Source organism: Petaurus breviceps, unplaced genomic scaffold (genome assembly GCF_028583685.1).
Source record: "Petaurus breviceps papuanus isolate PSGF00001 unplaced genomic scaffold, PetGlider_PUasm1.0 90847, whole genome shotgun sequence".
Taxonomy (NCBI): domain Eukaryota; kingdom Metazoa; phylum Chordata; class Mammalia; order Diprotodontia; family Petauridae; genus Petaurus; species Petaurus breviceps.
The window spans coordinates 2,363,005-2,375,665 of record NW_027187360.1 but is presented as its reverse complement, the minus strand read 5'-3'; the positions used below and the strand labels follow the sequence as shown (position 1 = coordinate 2,375,665).

At 44.9% G+C, this 12,661-nt stretch overlaps 1 protein-coding gene across 1 annotated transcript in view; it reads left to right on the top strand.

Annotated features, from left to right (window-relative positions):
* Positions 1–12,661, top strand: part of PREX1 (phosphatidylinositol-3,4,5-trisphosphate dependent Rac exchange factor 1) — a 245,713-nt gene that overhangs the window by 226,317 nt on the left and 6,735 nt on the right. The window contains exons 30-36 of the mRNA XM_069072366.1: positions 474–602; positions 5,579–5,620; positions 6,673–6,890; positions 9,344–9,443; positions 11,592–11,735; positions 11,833–11,956; positions 12,380–12,446. Coding sequence (XP_068928467.1) covers positions 474–602; positions 5,579–5,620; positions 6,673–6,890; positions 9,344–9,443; positions 11,592–11,735; positions 11,833–11,956; positions 12,380–12,446 — 824 coding nt within the window. The remainder of the gene's footprint in view (positions 1–473; positions 603–5,578; positions 5,621–6,672; positions 6,891–9,343; positions 9,444–11,591; positions 11,736–11,832; positions 11,957–12,379; positions 12,447–12,661) is intronic.

The window sequence follows — 12,661 nt, the reverse complement described above, 5'->3', positions numbered from 1 at the left end:
AGAGGTCAGGATCACTTGGCACCTTTGTCTTATCCCTGTGATGTTATCTGTGCCAAGGATTGAGTCCCAGCTCCCTGGCTATTGCTTGCATAGATGTGGTCATCGGGGCCCTTCCTAGTTGCTACTTTCAACTTTTGAATCACCTGGTACACTAAACAAAGAATCAGGAGGCCCATGTTGTCGGCTTGGCTCTGCCACTGACTTACTGTGTGATCTGAGTGAGTGATGGGATTAAGGGACATCCAAGGTCCCTTCTAGCTTTGCATTCTGTGAGCCTGTGGGGCTCATGACATCGGTGTCCCTAGTGGTGATGGGGTATCACAGGGCATGTCTCTTGACCTGCCCATGGCTGAGGCTTCCCAGCACCAAGTACATTGTCACGGAGTGGGAGCTGTCTTCCCTTCCCCTTCTCCCTCATTCTGTGTCATTCTACTAGCCATTTCTTATCTTTTAACTTGCTCTTCCTACTGCAGACTTTAAACAGAAGGAAGAATGTCCTATCCGGGGCCGGAGCATGATCCAGATAAGCATTCAGGAAGACCCTTGGAACCTTCCCAACTCCATCAAGTCCTTGGTGGACAACATCCAGAAATATGTGGAAGGTTTGTGCACAAGATGGTTTGGGGGCCATGGGAGGGGCATTGAGGAGACCAGTACAATTCAGCAGGGGCTGGTGGTTGCTTCTTTGGTTCAGTGTGTACCTAAACTAATGCCTTAGTCATCTGGGTGATCCTAAAGGATGAAACTCAGAATGGGCCAGTCTGGCATGTGCTCCTTTCTTGGACAGAAATGGGCAAGTGGATGCGTAAGAAGGTTGGTATTTGGTAAGAGGGGTAAGTTTTTTCTGTCAGTGTCCCTTCCAGGACATCATAACATTGATGACTCTAGTCCCTTGGATGTCCGAAAGTGCTCTGATCTTGGAGCACTTTAGTGTAATGAAAAGGGCACTGGACTGGAACTCAAGATAATGACGTGGGTTCTTATTCTGACTGTACACCTTCTAGCTCTGTGATCCTTGGTTGAATAAGGGAGTTGGACTTAGATCAATGATCACTGAGGTCTTGTCAAGTTTTCTCAGTCTATTGTCCCATGTCTTTTCCGTTTTAATAGGATCCTGTCTTCTTTGTTGTAAGCTCCTTTCCATCCATTTTGTAGGGTTCCTTTCTAATTCTGCCATCCTGTATTCTAAGACTGCTTTCACCTCTAAGAATCTGATCTTAGACTATTGTTATGAGGTTAGACAGGGCAAGGGTTGCCCTTATTTTCAAGACTTTGTATTTGGCCACATGTCTCTAGACTATCTTAAGAGCTTAGGCCTGTCTCAGGTCAAGAATCTCTCAAAAGACCAAGTCTAAGCATAGTGTCTCTTTGTGCCCTGTGCCCTTCCTTTTGTCCCCAAGGCTTCTAGTTCCAGGAAAAAGGTGTTTTTTTTTTTAAGCAATTGAGGTTAAGTAACTTGCTCAAGGTTACACGGCCAGTTATTTCTGGGTGTGGTACTAAGTATCAGAGTCCGGATTCGATCCCAGATCATCCCGACTCTGGGGCTGGTGCTCTTACTCACTGCGCCATCTGGCCGCCCCAGGAAAAAGTTTTAAGACAGTTGGAATTAGAGGAGGATCCTTGTTTGGATCTATTCCAGTCCTCTCTCTCAGAGAGCACAGGGATTTCCAGGTTGTAGAGAAAATAGGGGTGTGGGGTGTGTCTGTGTGTTTGTGGGGGGATGTTGGAGGCAGCTAGGTGTTGCAGTGAATAGAGTAGGGAGCCTGGATGTAGTATGTGTTGGCGGGAAGATCTGGGAAATGCTATTAGACATAGAGTTTTTTAGATTTTACTAGAGAATCTCACAGTCCCCCATGCAGTTCTTGTGGATGAGATGGAGAGATGGGAGCTAGAGGAGAGATAGATTTGGGTCTGGTTGAATGACCAGAGTAGTCCTTGATGGCTCACTGTCATCTTGGAGATGTACATTTGTGGTGGAGTGCCCCAGAAATTTGTCTTTGACCCCATGTTCTTTAAAGGTTCTGTTAATGATTTCAGGAAAGACAAAGAAGGCATATTTATTAAATTTCAAATGACAGAGCTGAGAGGCAGAGCTGACTGACATACTGGATGATAGACTCAGGACCCAGAAGGAGTCAACAGGACAGAATAATGTACCAAACCAAAAAAGATAAACGTGAACAGAGACAGAGGCAGTCCTATATTGGGATTAAAGTATAATACAATACAACATAGAATACTATAATATAGTAATAATATAATGCATATCATATGATATACAATACACTATAATACTATACAGTGTAATCTGATGTAATATAAGGTGGGTGGTGGGGTTAAACAGCACTCCCCTCTGTAAAAGACTGGGACATAGTGGATTGTAAGTTCAACATGAGTTAATATTTCTAAGTTCAATTCAACTCAACTGGTGTTTGGTAGGTGCCTTCTATGTTTACAGTTTGTTGGGCAAGGAAAGAATTTTAATTATGCCCATGGGGAGCTTATATTCTATTTACATTCTGTTCTGGGATAAGTAGGGAGGGATAGAGGGAGAGTAGAAGAGGAGAGGTGGAGGAGGAAGGGAGAGAGAAGAGAAGGAAAGGTGAGAGGGAGGGAGGGAGGGAGAGGACAAAGGTAGAAGGGGAGGGGGAAGAAGAAAGGAGAAAGGGCGGGAGGGAAGGAGGAGTGGGTAATGAAAGGCTTCTTGTAGGAGATTACACATGAGCTGAACCTTATGGGAAGTTAGTGATCTAAGACTGGTGTGGGTAAGTAGGGAGTAAATTCTAAGCCTCAGGCATAGCCCGAGAACTGGAATCCGGGAGTTTGGAGGACTGGGAGTAGTACTGGTTTAGCTGGAACTTAGAGTCTGTGAAGAGATGAAATGTGAAATGAAGCTGGAGATGTAGGCTAGAGCCAAATTAGGAAGTGTTCTAAATACCACGTTTGCTTTTTGTCCCATAAATAATAGGAGTCCATGGAAGATTATTGAGGAGAGTGATATGTTTTGGCATGAATATTTGGGAAGATGATTTGGATATTTGAGTAGAAGATGATTTGGAGAAGGGAGATATTGCTCCCAAAGCAGTTAAGTCTTAGGACTGTTTGGAACATAGGAAGCAATAGTCCTGATGCATATCCTCTATCCTAGTCAGAACGCATCTGGAGCATTGTGTTCATTTCTGTGTGCCATATTTTAGGAAGGCTATGGACAGTCTGGAGAGTATCCAGAGGAGTGGGATTAAGATAGTGAGAGGTCTTGAGATCATCTCATAAGAGAATCAGTTAGAAGAACTGGGAATATTGATCCAGGAAGAGAAAAGACTTGTGATAACTGCCTTCAAGTGTCTGAAGTATTATGATGAGGAAGAAAGATCATACTTCCATTTGCCTCCAGAGACCATAGCTAGCGAGGGGCAGTTGTCTAGAATTTCGGAGGGGGGTGCAGCGCAGAAGGCTTAAGCTTGTTGTAAAGGAAAGCTTCCTAATACTTAGAACTGTTCAAAAGTGGAAAAGGGCTATTTAGGGAGGTAACAGGGCTTCTCTCACTAGAAGTGTTTAAACAGTTTCATTGATTAGGGACATTGCAGAGGAAATTTCTGTTTAGGTATTGGATTGAATGGGCTCAGAGACCCCTTCCAGATATCAGATTCTTTGACTTGGTGTCTCTCTCTGAACTTGTGTGGATTTATGTCAGTGTTGTTGTACTTTTGTATGTATGTGTGTGTGTGTGTGTGTGTGTGTGTGTCTAAGATTGTGTGTGTCTAAGATTCCTGTCTACCATAGAAAAAGCTAAATCAAATCAATTCCGCAAACATTTCTTAAGCATCTGCCATGTGTAGACATGTGTCCTGTGCTGGGTGATAGGGATATAAAGGTGCAAATGGTATAGAATTTGTCTTCAGGGAGTTTATAATCTACTGGGAGCAGATAGCAGGTACACAGATAAGTACAATACAAGGTGGGCTGTGACAGGGACAATGGGGAGTTCCAGAGAAAGTGCTTGGAGGAGGACATGTAAGGAGGGAAGAGCACTTCCCTCTGGTGTGGTCAAAGGAATCCTACAAGACACCTGCCTACCTGAAGCCTTGAAGGAAAAGGATGATCCTCTGAGGCAGCAGTAAGGAGGGGATGCATTCTAGGCAGGTATGACTTATGGTAATGCACAGTTATGAGTGATTTCTTACCAAGGCAGGGATTATATCTTATTCTTCTTTGTTTTCCCCACAGCACCCAGCATGGGACCTTGCACATAGTAGGTGCTCAGTAAATGTTTGATGAATGAATAAATTGTGGTATCTGTGTTTGTATATAGGGATAGAGACTGGATCTTTGATTTCATTGATATAGGGAATTCCTGGGTGAGAGAACTCCCGTTATCAATGCTTATTGGCTCCTTCTCTGCAACTTTAGAGGCTTAGAGAATTTCTTTGAGAACTGAGAGGTTGGGTGATTTGTCTAAGGTCTCACACGCAGCATGTGTCAGTGGTGGGGTTTGAACCCAGACCTTGTTGGTTTCAAGTTTGGCTCTCTATCTACCACCCTGCACTGCCTCTCATCTGTGTCTGTGAAAATCATAAAATGTTTGAGCTGGAAAGTGTATAGGCATGTGGAGGAGGAGGAGGTAGGGGAAGGGAACTAGTTTTGCTCCTCTGTTGTTTGAGTACCATCCCTGGAAAGACTTCCTCTGTAGATTCTTCCCCATCACCTCCCATAACCCCAAGCCCAAGTATGGGTGGGGACCTTGTGGGAAAAGCTTTCCTATAGCTCCTCTAGGGAAAGGGAAAATTTGGATGTCATAAGGTGACTGAATTGACATCATGATGCTTATGCCCAAGGCAGTTCCCCCTTTCCCTCACAGCTCAGCCCAGAAATAGGGATTCCTACTTTGTAGACTTGTTATGACCGAGTTTTCCCAGTCCAGAGGAACCTTTGTTCCTTGGGGTGGGTGCCAGCTTAGCAACTTTCCTAGAACCCTTCCCTTTCCCTCTCTCTGTATAGATCAGACCATGTCCTTATTGGCTGTCAAGTAAAGTTCAGAATCCTCTGCTTGGAATTCAAGGTCCTCTCCATCGGGTGCCACCTTGCCTTTCCAACTTCATCTCATAACACTCCCCTCCATGCCAGAGGATGATTTCTATCCCCCAAACACACCTCTCTCTGTACTTGTACTCACACTGTCCCCTGTGCCTGTGATGCCCTCCCTTCCCACTTTGCTAGTTGATTTCTTAACTGCCCTTCCTGTTAAGAGGATCTGAAGGACCCCACCCCCCGCCCTCATGCTTCTCTTGATAAAATTGCTGGTATGGAACTCTCATGTGTTTATTATGTTACATCTACCTTTCTGTGTGTATCTTATCCCTCATTAGACTATAAGCTTCATAAGGCCAGGAGTGTGTCCTATCTGATCTTTATATCTCTTCCTGGGTTGGGCATAGTGCTTAGATTTGCACCTAGATCCTTAATAAATGTCTTCAGTGTTATATTATACTGTCTGAAGTTCTCAGAACATCATTCTAGAGCCTCAGACCTCCATCAGCTTAAGGTCCTGATCTTACCTCCCTTTTCTCTTTCCTTCTAGATGGGAAGAATCAGGTGTTGCTGGCATTGCTCAAATGCACAGGTAATGGATTGGGGAGGCAGCATGGTCCAATGGAAAGGGCACAGGAGATTCTGGGTTCAGATATCGTATCATATTTTTACCCTACTCCTCAGACATTTCTATCCCAGGGCAAAGTACACTCCAGAGTACTCTCCAGGGCAAAGTACTCTAGCAAGGCTAGAGGGGAGAAGTCTGTCTCCAAGGTTGGCCTGTGGGAGATGTGGACACTGAGAAGGATTTTGCCTTGTTGGTATTTATGGTGGGTTTATAGGCTGATTGTACATATGTTATCCTTTGGTCTTTTTTTAAGTGCTGGAGCCTGATTCCTCCCTGCCAAGCCTCCATTCATCACCCTATTTTTCATAAATGAAATGTAGCCTGTGGGCCACATGTGGCCAGACATCAGGTTTTTAGCTTCCAGGGCTTGAAGAGAGAACCACCCCTTGCTATTTGATACTCCCTCCTCCTGTTGCTTACAGGGTTTGAATATGGGCGTTTCTCCACCTCTAGCTGAGCAACCTCTTGCCTCTACCCAAATACACCCCTTCCAGGGCTCATCCAAGAGCATCCTGGTCAGTCTCTGCAGCCCCTGGCCTCTTAGAGTGCCTTCCTCCTGAAGTTCAGCATGTACTGTCAAACTAGAAGCAGGAAGGGGGGTTGTGGTTTTTCTGAGAAGAGATGACCTCCCTCTCAGAGCTGTGAGGATCAAATGAGATATTTGGCAAGTGCTTATCACAGGGTCTGACACATAGTAAGTAGACTCTTAATAAATAGAAGCAAATAGCCTTTCCCCTTTTCCTTGGACCCATAATGGAATTTACTCTGTGTTCATAGTTTAGAATGTACCACGAACTGAAAATTCTTCAAGGTCAGCCCACAGGGACAGGAAAAGTGGCAAGAATCTGTCATGCCCCTTTGTAGTCCCCCCCCCCCCCGCCAAAATCGAGGGTTTGAATCCCATCATCAGATAGGTGTAGAGCCCTCAGGACCATACATGGCCTGCTTCCTGCCCAGATGTAGTCATGGGAACAATGTCAGGTCAATTTAACTCTTTCTCTCTTTCCCTCGGGCAGATACGGAGCTGCAGCTGAGGCGGGACGTCATCTTCTGCCAGTCTCTGGTGGCCGCCATCTGTACTTTCTCTGACCAGCTGCTTGCGGCCCTAAGCTACCGCTACAATAACAATGGCGAGTATGAAGAGAGTAGCCGAGATGCCAGTCGCAAATGGCTAGAACAGATCGCGGCCACAGGGGTCCTTCTCCACTATCAGTCATTGCTGTCCCCTAGCGTGGTAAGAGCCATGGGGCTGGGGGATATAGGGTTGGGATGTGGGGTGGCTGGAAGCACGTGGGCCCTGCCCAACTCTTGCTGCCTGAGATACAGGATACTTGCTGTAAGTTAAGAAGAACCAGCTTCAGTTTACTTACAAGTCAGGGGATTCTAGTCTTGGCCCTGCTACTGACTAGCCCTGGGACCATTTTAGAGAACCATATTAGACCTGGAAAAGAAATTAGGGGTTCTTTGATAGTGACCCTCCTCTATCTAACACTGAGGAGTGATGACCTTTTCTGCTGATGAGGAAGCATAGGAGAATTTGGAATAGGAGGACCTGGGTTTGCACCTCAGTTCTCCCTTTCCAAGCCAATTCAGTGAGAATGAAGTGGCCTACTTTGTGGAAGCTAGGGGGTGTGGTTTATAGAATGCTGGACTTGGGAGTCAGGAGAGCCTTCAGTCCTGCCTCACACTAAGCGGTGTGATTCTGAGCAAGTCACTTAACCTCTATGGACCTTAGTTTCCTCATATGTAAAATGGAGGCATTGAAATAGATGGCCCCGAGATCCTTTCTAGCTCTAAATCTCTGATCCTGTAATAGTCAATATGCTAAGCACCAGGTTATATATAGAGAGACAAAATTTAAAACAACCCCTCTCCTCAAAAAGCTGATTTTCTACTGGTTGGGATAGTAGGTAGGGAATATAACTTGTAACCACTTTTACATAATAATTTGATGAGGGAAGAGAGTGTTAATAACTAGAATAATCTTAAAGCTTTGTTGGGCAAGCCCCTCACCTGAGACTCAGTTTCCCTATTTGTAAAATGAGGGGTTGGACTAGATGAACCCTCATGTCCCTTATACAGAGGAGGGAGTCAGTGCCCTGAGCTGTGAAATGGCTCTCTGAGCATTTCTGCTCAGCACAGCTGTCTTATTCACAGGCTATACCATAATTAAGTATTCCTCTGATCTCTACAGTCTGTTACACTTTTGTGGTAGTGCTTTTCTAGCCATGATCTTCTCTGATCTTTACAGCCTAGTGTGGAGAGGTGGAGTAGGGAGTTATTCGTTTCCTAGTGCCCATTTTACAAATGAGGAAACTGAGGCCTAGAGAAGACAAGTTCACCTAGCAGGTCGTGTGTGTGTGCATGCATGCATGTGCGTGCGTGCATGTGTGCACACATGTGTGTTCACATCCTAGAACACAGGCCTCTTGCCCTCCAGTCCAGTGACCTTTCTCTTCCACCAGGGTGCCTTCCCAGAAGGCACTGGGGTGTTTTCCTGCTAAGGTACCAGAGCAGTAGTATACTCTGGGTGCAGGTTTTGAGCAACCACCATCACTTGCCGTTGTGAGTGTAGACCTTTTCAGGCATTTGTCTCTGAACCATGTCTTCTTGTGACCTTGACCTCTATCTATATATGTGACCTCTATCTATATATATCTATGTGTGACCTCTATCTATATGTGACCTTGATCTATACTTTGGGGTCTTTGCTTCCAGACTGAAGTATAATTTTTTTCTCTTTATTTTTCTTGTCTTTTATTTTGTTACATGGGTAATTATGGAAATATGTTTTGCATGATTTCACATGTATTGTAATTGACATCATATTGCTTGCTTTCTCAGTGGGTGAGGGGGGGCTGAAAGGACGGAGAGAATTTGGAACTCAAGACTAAAAAAAAGAATGTCAAAAATAAATAAAAAGAAATTTATTTTTTAAAAAAAGAAAAAATTGGCGGCATCCGGCCTCCTCAATGTCCCTTATAGCACCAACATTCTCTTAATTCCTCATACTGTGTCCCGGCCTCTTCCATGCAGTGAGTGTCCTACCAATCTTATTTTTATTTCCATACTGTATTGCTTGCTGTTTTCCCCTTTCTTTCCTCTTCTTCTCAGGGAATGTTGGCATCTCTGACACAAACCACCAATAGTCTTGTTTTCAAGAGGCAGGTTGCAGGCACAGGGGAAGAGGGAGATGTGTGGCTTCTGTTGTTTGCTGAGATTTTAATACTTTGGGGGAGAAACAAAGCTTTGGTTTGGTTTATCTGTAAAAGCGGGATCATGCTGCCCTCTTCTGGTAAGATGCCGCATGCCATGGGCCAAATCACACAGCCTCTTCTTTTTCTCATAGCTGGCAAAACAGGTCTTAGAAAACCCATCCTTAGGTCTTGGTGTCCTCATCTGTAAAATGAAGAGCTTGTACTATATGACATTCAAGGTCCTTTCTAGCTCTAGGTCTGTGGTCTTTGTCTTTGGGTCTGGAAGAGAATGCAGAATACCAAAGCTATATTTTCCTTAGAGACCATTTAGTCCAGTTTGTCAGAGGAAAACAAGAGGTGGATGCCAGGTCCAAAGCAGGGTGGATCTGTGCTCATAGTGGCAAGCATAGAAGACTGAGTGCTCTAGTTTGCTATTTTCTGACTCTGAAAGAAGGTTCTAACAGTTCATCCTTTCTTCATTCATTCTTAGAGGGAGGAGCGCATCATGCTGGAGGATATCCGGGTCACTTTGTCAGAGCTGGACAGTGTCACATTCTCATTTAAACAGCTGGATGAGAATTTTGTCACCAGTAAGTGTTTTCTGTTTGCTTTTCCCTGTCTGGGAGAATTGTGTCCCTCAGTTTCTGTCTTAGAATTCTCTGATTGGCAGAGTCCCCCAAAGGTCATCTTGTTTGTCACTTGGGTCAAAAGATTTAGATCTAGAAAGGGACCTTAGAAATCTAGTCCTCTCATTTTATAGAGGAGGAAATTTGGACATAAAGATGTTTAGTGATGTGTCCAAGGTCACACAGGTTTCAGGGAAGAGACCCCTGTTTTGAATCTCGGTGTCCTTGTTGGCATTCTTTTGGATTCATTGGGCTATCTATCCTCCTGCCTCAAAGCAGGACAGGTGCCCTTACCTGCCCCAAGTTGATGGGTGTGCATATTCTTCTTCCAGCAAGGAAAGCATATAACTACCTCCCATAGTCATGTATCTGTCCTGGTCCAGCCTCCAGCCTAGAACTAACAGCAGTGGAAACAATGGTGGCTTTCCTGTGGATGAGCAGCACCTGCCCCACTACAACCCCAATACTTCCCTTGCTCCCCATCCTGTTTGTTGGTGCTTGCCATGGTTAGAATTTCATTCCTTTATCTTAGGGGTTCTTAATTGTTTTGGTGCATTGGATTCCTTTGGCATTCTGGGGAAGTCTATGGACTCCTCAGAATTATGTTTTTTAATGTGTACCCCCCCAAAAAATTCAGAGGAGTACAAAGGAAACATTAAAAATAACAAGGTCACAGTCCCCCCAGTTTATGATCCTTTAAACTGGATGATCTTTAAATTGCTTCCAACTCTGAAGAGTCTAAAACAGGAATTCTTGACCTTTTTAATGTGTCATGGGCACCCTTGGGCGGTCTGGTCAAGCCTATGACCCCCTTCTCAGAATAAACTTTTTAAAAATTCATAATTGGAGGAAATGCTAAATTTCAGCCAGATGTTAGTAAAAACAATGCTGTATTCAACCCCCCGCCCCTCCAATCTAAGTTTGTGGAACCTCTGAATGCTTTGGTCCATGTCAAATTTCAAAGTACTGAACATATCCCTTTCCCCCAAAGTATATTCAAAGTGTTATTCCTTAAGTGTTTGTGAATTCTTTTCTGGGAGAAAATGTTGAAAGGGTTAGACGTGGTGGTTACTGGGTGCTAGGGGTGGGGTGTATGAGAATACAAGGAAAGGAGGGGGGCAAAAGGCATAAAAATAGGAGCCTAATCAAAGCATAAGCAGAAAACTGGCCCCAGGCCAGTGCTACAAAGAAGCATTGAGGTTCTGGCTCCAATGGACCATGACAAACTCTCTCTAGAGGTCCAGGGCTCTTGGCTGTAGAAAGGTATTCTCAATAGCTAGAGAGGCAGCAGTAGAAAGACCAATGGTCTTTGAGCCAAGAGACCTAGGTTCAAATCTTGACTTTGCACTTAGTGGCTATTCGACTTTGGACAAGTCACTTCTCCTCAGTTTCTTATCTGTAAAATAGGAATAATAATCTTTATGCAACTTACTTCATGGGGTTTTTGTGGGGGAGGTGCTTGGTAAACCTGTACACTCTGTAGAAATTTAAGTTGTGAGTTACCTTCCCCAAAAAATGGACATCCACCCTAGGAGGTAGCATGGTATAGGAGAAGGAACATGCTGGCTCTGGAATGGGGGAACTGGATTCAAATTCTGCCAGTAATATTTAATCTGCAAGTAATACTTGCCCTTGTGTGACCATGGGCAAGTTACTTCACTTCCCTGGGTCTCAAGTTTTATTTGTAAGATTAGAATAGCAACCCCCCAGGGTTATTGTAAATATCAAATGCTATTTGTAAAGTGTGTAGTAGGTGCTGTATAAAAGCTATTGTTGTTGTTGCTGTTATTATTATTGTTACTATTTAGCACATACAAGAGCTATTTGGCATTGTGATGGGGATATAGGGCGGCAGATTTTCAAGCCCTTCCCAAAAGCAATGATTGCTTCCATTTGATTATTGTTCTAAGCCAAAGATGTGGCAGTGGATGTCAGGGCATTCAGTAGGCTCTGGGGGTCCTGTCGAGTGGTTCTCTGGGGCGTGAAGCCTGGTTTGGAATCAGCTACTTATGATGGCTAAAAGTAGAACCCTCTAATTGCTCTTCTCAGTCTTGGGAACGATCACTCCAAACCCTTCCCCCTCCACCCCCCCCTTTTTTTTTGTCTCTCCAGACACTCATGTCTTTTATCATATTGAGGGCAGCCGCCAGGCCTTGAAGGTCATTTTTTACCTCGACAGCTATCACTTCTCCAAACTACCCACCCGGCTGGAGAATGGGGGCAGTTTAAAGCTGCATACCGTCCTCTTCACCAAAGGTATGTTCTCTGATGGGCTGGGGCAGGAGTGGGGCGTTAAGACCCATTCCCAGTGTGTTTGGGCCTGTGTGTCATGGCTGCCTCGGTTCCTCCACAGCCCTAGAAAATCTGGAGGGGCAGCCACAAGCCGGGGGCTCGACCACCTCACTCCTGGAGGAGCTGCAGCAGGAGGTCAATGCTCAGTCTCTGGAGAAAGTCCAGCAGTATTACCGAAGGCTCAGGTAGCAGCCCCTCTTGCCCTCTTCACTCCACTCAGGGGTGCCACCTCTGGCTGTTTGGGTTTCCCCAAGGCAAGGGAGGTTGAGTAGCCCTTGTTGGAGGGTGGCTGGGAGCAATAGAAAGCAGAGTGATACAGTGGATAGGACTTTGGACTGGGACATAGGAGACCTGGATTCTAGTCTCAGATCTACCACTTATAGGGTGGACTCCTCTGCATCTCCTTTTCCTCCTGTATAAAATGAGTAGTATGAATCACATCATCTCTGAGGGTGTTTGTTGGCTCTGACATTCTGTGTCCCTGTGACATGAGCTAGAGGCAAGGCCAGGGTGGGAGTGGGGCAGTATGCTGGAGGTAAAATCTGCCTTCTAAGCATCAGCGAGATCCGGGTTCTAATTCAGTGGCTCATAGTGTGGTTCCCTTTCAGGACGTTTTACCTTGAAAGGTCCAACCTGCCCACCGATGCCAGTGCGACTGCGGTGAAAATTGATCAGGTACCTCCTTCCCTCTTGGCTTTCATGGCTTTTTCTTTTCTTCCTCTCTCCCTTCTTTTTGCTTTCCTGTTTTCTTCCCTCTCTTTCCTATAGATTTCTGCTGATTTTTAATGTGTCTATTTTATTTCTCTATTCACCTCTAACTTTCATGAGGGGCAAGGACTGTGTACTTCCATGGATATTTCTTGAGTACCTGCTTTGGGTGATATAAAAGA